Source organism: Papaver somniferum, chromosome 9 (genome assembly GCF_003573695.1).
Source record: "Papaver somniferum cultivar HN1 chromosome 9, ASM357369v1, whole genome shotgun sequence".
Lineage (NCBI taxonomy): Eukaryota > Viridiplantae > Streptophyta > Magnoliopsida > Ranunculales > Papaveraceae > Papaver > Papaver somniferum.
The window spans coordinates 97,860,848-97,869,099 of NC_039366.1; the positions used below are offsets into that span (position 1 = coordinate 97,860,848).

General features: G+C 37.1%; 1 protein-coding gene across 3 annotated transcripts; it reads left to right on the forward strand.

Annotated features, from left to right (window-relative positions):
• Nucleotides 1-51: 51 nt before the first annotated feature.
• On the forward strand, nt 52-4,771 carry LOC113308677. Of its 3 annotated transcripts, none has more exons than XM_026557143.1 (8): nt 52-348; nt 434-503; nt 613-703; nt 799-869; nt 1,650-1,921; nt 2,005-2,035; nt 2,119-2,238; nt 4,459-4,771. In XM_026557143.1, exons 1-8 carry the CDS (start codon nt 301-303, stop codon nt 4,650-4,652), a joined length of 897 nt encoding a protein of 298 aa, XP_026412928.1. In that variant the 5' UTR covers nt 52-300; the 3' UTR covers nt 4,653-4,771. The 3 variants fall into 3 exon arrangements, with proteins under 3 accessions (XP_026412928.1, XP_026412929.1, XP_026412930.1); XM_026557144.1 differs by having other exon boundaries at nt 808-869; XM_026557145.1 differs by lacking the exon at nt 4,459-4,771 and adding an exon at nt 4,191-4,451.
• The last annotated feature ends 3,481 nt before the right edge of the window (nt 4,772-8,252 follow it).

Here is an 8,252-nt window from a genome sequence, read left to right on the forward strand (position 1 = left end):
CTATTCCACCCACCGTCAACAAGTTTTAATTTCAAAATGTTCTCTGTCTAAACTTGCCCTTCGGTTTCCCACAATAAGAAAAAAACCTTAGCCCTAAGTCCAAACCCCATTCAAAAATTCGTTCAATCTTCCGAATCCCGCCTAAAAAACTTCCTCGAAATCTTTCTTTCTAGTGCGAAGCATCAGGGTGCTCTGAAACTCTAAGCAATTCTTTATATCCTAACCCCCATAGTGTAGGTGAATTTTAGGTTGTCTTCTTTATTTGTCGGATTCACTTGTTCTGCTAATTTCTCAAGGAAAATGGAGAATCTTTACTCCAAACTCTACGATAAATACAACAAACTAAAGGTATTGTTTCATTTTCAGTTCTAATTATTTTCTTCTCTGAACAAAAGTTCTGTATGTTTACCTAGTGTTTTTGATTTTGGTTTAGACAAGAAAGGATTCAGATCTCGATCGTTATAATCATGACCAAGAAGTGAAATTCACTGATTACATGGCTGGTAAGTACTTCCCTTTACATCTGATTCAGTATATAAATGTTTCTTAGGGCTTTCATTAGTTACTAAAACAGTTTCTGAAACATAATAGTGTTTTTTATGCTTGTTGCAGCTGTTGAGGAGTTAGTAAATTGCCTGAGAAGTGAAAATGATAGGATTGTTACTAAGAATCAAGACTTAATGAATGAATTAGCATCAGTAAGGCATGTATCTATTGCCAGAATTAATTATTCATTTATTATATCGGGAATATTGACTAGAACTCATGGGTTCTAATAAACTATTTTACTTATTGTAGAGCCGATAGATCTGACAAGGAAGAGTTATGCGTCCAGTACAAAAAGCTTTTAACTGAAGAAACCAGAAAGGGTAAGAGTATTGCAAAGTACTCGATGGAACATTTCCTGTTTTAGGTCTATAAGGTTACAATGGCGACACGATAGTAGTCTGACCTGCACTGCACGACATAAATAAGCTTACTTTTTCGACTTGATAGGTCATGAGCTTACATAATTCAGAGAAAGAGCTTGAGCTTGACGTTGATCCATTTACTTGGGGTTTCAACCTTAAGTATCCATTGGGATTGCCAGAGGGAGATGGCCTATGGTTTTAAGTGGATGTTTGGATGGGGACACTCCAATGGCCTAATTCATGAGGTTTCATGTACTCGTCTTGCTGAGTTGTTATCTAGCATAAGTTTTGTAGTAAATGTTTCTATTAAAAGATTGGAATTTTTAGTCCCTCAATGTGTCTAGGGTTGAACTATAGATTTAGAACATCTTTTGCATCAGCTTTAAAAATGTAAGGGCTATTTTGAAACATTTACTGCATTGACACATGCTTTATGTTTCTATTTTGTTCTTAATTACGTGTGAGGCCTTTTGGTGAAGCCCTGCTCCTTTTTGACTTTTAAGGTGTGAGCCGCTTACTTTTAATGGATCATCATTGAAAAACATGTAACGAGTTTTATATTTGATAAGGAAAGGGTGCAATAGGTTTTATTATGGAATCATATTCTGGTCGAAGTTTGCATGCCTGACAGACCACATGCATGTCAGACATGTAGCAAATGTTTAAGTCTGCCTTTATTTTTCTTGAGTACTTACATCGCCCCTCCTTTATAGGTGAAATTGACTCCAATTTTGACAGGAAAAGAGCTTTCTGAAGAAGTAGAAAAGCTACGCAATCTGCAGCAAGAGGGGCTCTCCTGCAGTGCCAGGGTTCGGTACAATGAAAATGGGCAAATGGAATCCCCTAGAGGAACTTATCTTGAGTCAGGACAGATATCCAGCGTCAGCACCAGGAAAAGGCATTCAACCGATGAAGACCCAAACAGCAGAGGGAAGCTTCCTGTGGTAACAGGAACAGAAAAAGATTCACATAGGGGCTTACGTTCTGACAATGATCAAAGCATTCAAAAGGTATATATAATAATATAGCGTTCCTAGTATAGTTTTTCTGGTCTAGTTTCTCACCAAGTCATCCTGGAAATGTGATTTCTCAGGAAAGTTGCTGCGGGAAAGTCATCAGTTCAGGTATGTGAGAAATAAACATACCAAATTGCTAATATTCTATGCAATAACATGTCTTTAACATATCGACGGATCATATTTTCTAGGGGACTCAATCAATGCCAATTGCGTGTTTCACACCCTAATGGAATTTCTAATTGGCATGAAATTTGAATTTGTTACTAAAGCGGATGGGCCGTGTCTTTCTGCACTTCATCAATCAAGTGGTAATTGCTAAATCTTATTCTTCTGATTCTATTTTCTGTTTTGCATTTTGGATTTTTTCTTCATTCAGTGTTAAAAGTTTTTATATTGGATATCATAATTAAGTAGTGATTAGTTTTAAAATTGAAACCATAGTTTCTTCCAACATATAGAGCTCCCTCCCCCCTATTTCCTTTTGCAAAGAAATTAACAAAGAGAAGGCGAGGATGACGCTTGCAGCATGTTTACACAAGCAAGACACTAGATTACAGTATCATGAAAATGTTATAAAAGCATATGAAATCATTAAAGTAGGAGTAAGACTATGATCTAGGCAAGATACGAGGGCATGAGAATAACAATGAGAAGCGGAGGAGTTGTTTAGTGGCTTAAAGGCTGGAATAAACTAATATCTGGAGAATCTGAACTAGGAAGAAAAGCCAAATTTAAGCAGCTTTTGGCCCTCAAATTATTTCGGCAAAAGTTACAGAGGTTCTCAATTCATAGTTATACATGCATTTGAGAACTCTTTTCTTCTTAAAGAAAACAAAATTTGCTGTCTGATCAAAAGTTTGATTAATGGAGAACTACACTAAATGGGTCTTAACTCTTACTAAGTTACATTGTGCCAAATTTGGATCTCTACAGCTGTAATCATATTTCATTATTTTTATGTCTAAAATTTGAACTTACTGGCTGCACCATTTCCTTTTGTTTTTGAAACGAGAGACTGTTACAATATAGAATCTTGGAAGTTCAATTGTGTTGTATTTAGAAGTGAAATGAGGGGACCTTGATTGTTACACACTATGCTAGCCTTTCCAGGTTGCATTAAGCGTCAGATGCTATATTTTTCTTTATTTTTAGACTCACATGATACAAAAAGTTGAAGGATAGAATAGTTGGAAAGTGTAAACCTGTGGGCTATACCGCTGTAGGTTACATTTGTCTGTTTGAGCTTGAAGAAAAAGTCAATTTTCCTGATTGAGCTAGTTCCTTGAAGAAAAAGTTGGTCGTAGCGTCATTGTCTGTTTCACCATTAATTTATCTGCATCTCTTTTATCTGAATTCAACTTCTTCCGCAAATTTAGCTTATCATGGATGGCTCTTTAGCTGCAAAATGTACCCTGCTGACCTGCATAATTTCAGGGCCAGTGTATTCTAATATTATTGGAAACTCCTGCCAGTAGCCATCTGCCCAGCAATATTCTAGTAGTATGGGCTTTTTACAACATCCTTACCTATTTCAGTGGGGACATGTTAGGTTTCATTCTTTTACCGAGAAATGACTATGGTACATGGAAACCTTTGAAATTATGAAGTGGGTGAGAAGGGTAGAAGCAATTTGTTTTCTGTTTCCATGCTTTGTCCCAATGGGTCTTTGCCTGGAGTCTGTTTTGTTCTATCCTCTTCGGTGTTAAGGGGTGGCATGACAGATCTTCAAGCCTGACGATAACCTGCAAAACTGAAGATATTCTAAAACCCCTTAGAACGAGAAGAGATTTTTCTCAATCATGTGGTTCGGCAGAATAGGATATGTTTTATGTTTCTCAGCTATACAAGATGTATATTACGAATAAATGCAAATACTCTATGACCGTCAGCGTAGATATACACAAAAGCTACTCATAATTGGTAAATAGGCTGCTAAGGTTGCAGTAAGCCAATGCGACTCGGTTCTTGTCCTATTAACTACATGCTGGTGTTACACCAAATAGCTCCAGTGTCTACACCACCTGATAGGATGATGCTTCTTTTTTTACATCACATCTTCTCAATAAATTTATGATTCTCGATTCAGTTCTTTTCTAGTAGTAATTTCATGCTTATATTACATTTTCTCTATAAAAACAATGATTCTCGATTTGGTTCTCTTCTTGTACTAATCTCATGCTTGCATTATCTTTTAAGCCAAATTGATGTCTTAGTGTTGTGATCATAGTTTATCTTTTGTTAGTTGCAACTTTGTTTTCAGTTGTCTCAAGGAAATAATTAGTGCAAGGGAGAAGCTAGAGCAACCACCGAAGAGTGGTTTTAACAGCTTTCAGGCTGTCATATGGGATTCCAAACATCCCTTTGGGAGGATGGATACCAGAAGATAATGGTCTGGATTAAAAGCGGTTCAGCTAAACCACATTATTTTTTTGGTTGACCTAGCCCTCCTTGTTATACAATATATATCTGTGTTATATCTTCTTTCTTTCCGGTGAACTTTTTTTCATATACACTTGTGTGGATTGCAGGGTATTCATTCACCTTAATGTGGCTCACTAAAGCGTCTGAGAATGAACCTCTGGAGCTACTGTACCATGTCCTATCTTTAGGGACTTTTGAAAGGATTGCGCCAGAGTGGATGAGGGAGGACTTAAGTTTTAGCTCAAGTATGTGCCCTGTGTTCTTCAAGAGGGTATCCTCGGTTATTGGATTGCATTTGTAATGTTTCTATAGGTGGTGTTTGTGTTCTTTTAAGCATCTGTATCTAATTCGATGGAATCCGAGGTTTGAATTATGCCGGATCTTGATTTATCTTTTAGTTTGTGAAAGCATACTTCACTACCTCGGGTATTCAGGTACTAAATCCGGAGTTTGCACCACAAGAAATGAAGAGTCATTTTCGGATGTCCTACTCCTGCCACACAGTAAAGAATTAACAACAATATGTTGTTTAGTTGTTACTGATGTCTTACCGCTAATTCAGTCATAGCTCTTCTACCAGCCACAGGCCCGCAGCATTAAGCATGCGATTATTCAAGGACAATCATTTATACTTGATCAGATTTCACAAGAGATATTTTGAAAATAACTTATTCCAGCATCTCAAGGTGCATGGGTATCTAAAAGAAATATGATGCCTTTTAGGATTTTAGATACCCTCGTGAAAAAAATCTCTCTCCAAGGATTGTTGAGTATCTTAAAATTCTGCTGACATGAGAGAACTGGATGAACAGGTAAATGTCAAAAGTTACTGGTTGTTTGATTTACACCATAAGTAAATATCAACATATTCAACTACCGTTGGAGATGGTTTCCATAAGTAAATACAGAGGGAATATCTAAATTTTTATCGGTACCGCTAAGATCTGACTTCTCTTTTATCTCCGTTTAGAACGTCTCTAATTGTTTTGAAAAGGAGGGAGGATAACCCAAAAATATTAGCTTCAAGTTCGACACCATTTTGTAAAAAAAGATGTCAAAAGTATGAGATAATAGTATAGGAATAAAAGTGTGAATTAAAAAGTATTGTCATATTAATCTACATAGGATTTTAGACCTCTAAGTCAAGGGACAGTCTTGATTGAATCGTGCCAAAGATGGAGCTTCAAAAATACTGAAGGCCAGCATTAAGAGCATCTCCAATGCAAGGGATGGAGGTCTTAAAAAGGCATGCCACATGATTTAAGACCTTTCCGACTAAATTTTTATCTCCAATGTAAGTGTCAAGGTCATAAGTAAAGGAGAAAGTCTAGACTTTCTTCATTTATTTTTTTTGATCGTAAAAGCAAATTCATCACCCAAATAAAACAGACTACAGAAAAATATCCAGCTCTAAAGCTGAGCGGATACAGTTTGGTGGTGCCAAAGACCACACTTGATTACAACCATACTTCTTGGCATATTTGGCTAGTCCATCAGCCACTTCATTACCAGTTCTAGGAAAATAAACACACCTAATTCTTCTAATAGATTCTATTAACCTACTAATATCCGAGAGAAGGTTATGATCCTGCCAACTAGATATAGCAAAATTTGAAGTCACAGCTTCAATGACAGACTTACAGTTCCCTTCTATAATAACATTTCTCCATCCCCTACATTTGATCCATTCCACAGCTTCTAAGAGAGCCAAACCTTCACCCTGCTCAGCATCTCTAGATCTTGTCACCTTCACCAAGGCCTCCACAAAACACCCTGCACAATCTCTAAGGATTTGACCAATACCACAATTTTTTGTATCTTTGTCAAGAGCAGCATCAAAATTAAGTTTCCACCAGTTTTCTGGTGGTTTTTGTCATTTTTTCAAGTTATTATTGTAAAGGGGCCTGCATTAAGGGTTAGTTTTAGAGTTGTTAATATTGTATTTAGTGCAAAACTTTCTGATGCACATTATTATGTTGTTAGGGTTAGCTTCTTTTCCTTCGAAGACTGTGGCACATCTTTGTTTCCATATCTGCCACATGATTACTGCCGCCAGAAGAATACTTTTTCCTTGTTTGAACGAGATGATGCTTTGCTCTTGATTCCAAGATTTCATCCAGTTTTGGAGAAAAGTAAACTGACTCTGAGAGTGGAGGTCTTCTGGTAACAAAGTAAACCAGATGACTTTGACGAGATCACAATGAAGAAGAATATGAACATCAGTTTCCAGGACTTGCTTGCAGAAAGGGCAAGAGTAATCTTCTAATTGGATGTGTCTTCCAACTCTGGTCCTGGTTTGAAAAATGTTATGCATACATCTCCAGAGGAATAGGTTTAGCTTGTATGGGATTTCCAAATGCCAAATTTTTAACCAGAATTTTTGATCTTCAACACTTATGATATTTCCTTGTTGAATGAGAGCATTGTAAGTTGATTGCACTGTAAAGGTTCCATTCTTCGTTAAGCTCCAATTGATAGTATCTCTGGCGGTTTCGGAAAGATGGATTTCTTATATTTTTTGTCTCTCAGTTTGATTGAAGAGTGGATCAATCTTTTGAGTATTCCATTGCTTGTGATTTTGGTTAATCAGAGTCTGGACTCTGTCTTCATTTCCTTGATGTTGAGCTTCTCCTGATAGCTGATGATGTTGTATATTTCCTACCCAATTATGCCTCCGTATCTTTATTTCTGATCCTTCTCCTACACTCCAAACATAATACTTTTTCACAATTTGCAGCCCTCTGTGTATACTCTTCCAGATCCAAGAGCCTTGCGTACTTAATTTATCTCAGAGAGGGTCTTTGTTATGAAAATATTTGGCCTTCAGAATTCTTGCACATAAAGAGTTTTTGTCAGTTAACATGCGCCAGGCAAGTTTGGCTAGCAGAGCTTCATTGAACTTTGTGGTGTTTTTGAATCCCATTCCACCAAGTCTTTTGGGCTTGCAAACCGCACACCAAGCAATTGGGTTGAAACCTTTCTTTTTGTCTTGTCTCCACCAATAGTTTCTTTGTGCTCTGTCGATTGATTCAATAACATTCTTTGGCATTTTGAAGCATCCCATCTGATAGTTTGCCATGGTGCTGAGAACAGCTTGTACTTGTGTAGATCTCCCTGCTTGATCAATAATTTTTCCTTGCCATGTGCTCAGCCTGTGATGAACCTTGTCTTCAATTGGTTTGAAACTCTCTTTTTTATTCTTGCCTAATAACAGTGGCAGTCCCAAATATTTCTCATTCAAACCCATCATTTTCATTTGTAGAATACTCCTCAAATGTGAACATCTTTGTGGCTGCATATGTTTGTTGAAGAAAACACTCGATTTGTTGAAGTTTATCACTTGTCCTGAAGCTGCACTGAACTTGTTGATGATGTCCAAGAGATTTCTTATCTCCTGATCTTTACCTTTGCAGAAGAGGAGGCAGTCGTCGGCGAAAAGTAAGTGATTGATACTTGGACAAAACTTGCTTGGTTTTATTCCTTGAATCTTGTGCTGACTTTCAGCCTTGCAGAGCATTCTTGGGAAACCTTCCATGCAAAGTATGGACAAGTATGGTGAAATTGGATCTCCTTGCCGTAGACCACGGGACGGGATAAACGGTTTGCAAGATGACCCATTGAGCAAAACTGATATGGAGGTTGTTCCAATACACTGCTTTATCATTGGCACCATTTGTTGCTGAATCCCAATCTGTTCAGTATGTCTAGAAGAAAATTCCATTCTATTTTGTCGAAAGCCTTCGACATGTCGAGCTAGACTTTCTTCATGACCTTGGGTCTTAGATCCACATCATCATTTTATTTGTATATTCAAATAAAAAAAGGTCGAGTAAGACATTAAGAATGGGAGATGAATTTTAGCTTAAAAGTTTTATCTTCATCATTCTTTTTGTCATTTAGC

Bases quoted from the DNA above. Each gene is read 5' to 3' on its own strand.
- LOC113308677 (XM_026557143.1), top strand. From the start codon at position 301: ATGGAGAATCTTTACTCCAAACTCTACGATAAATACAACAAACTAAAG. The intron at 504-612 runs GTAAGTACTTCC...TGCTTGTTGCAG, and splicing joins ATTCACTGATTACATGGCTG to CTGTTGAGGAGTTAGTAAAT. The intron at 704-798 runs GCATGTATCTAT...TACTTATTGTAG, and splicing joins AATGAATTAGCATCAGTAAG to AGCCGATAGATCTGACAAGG.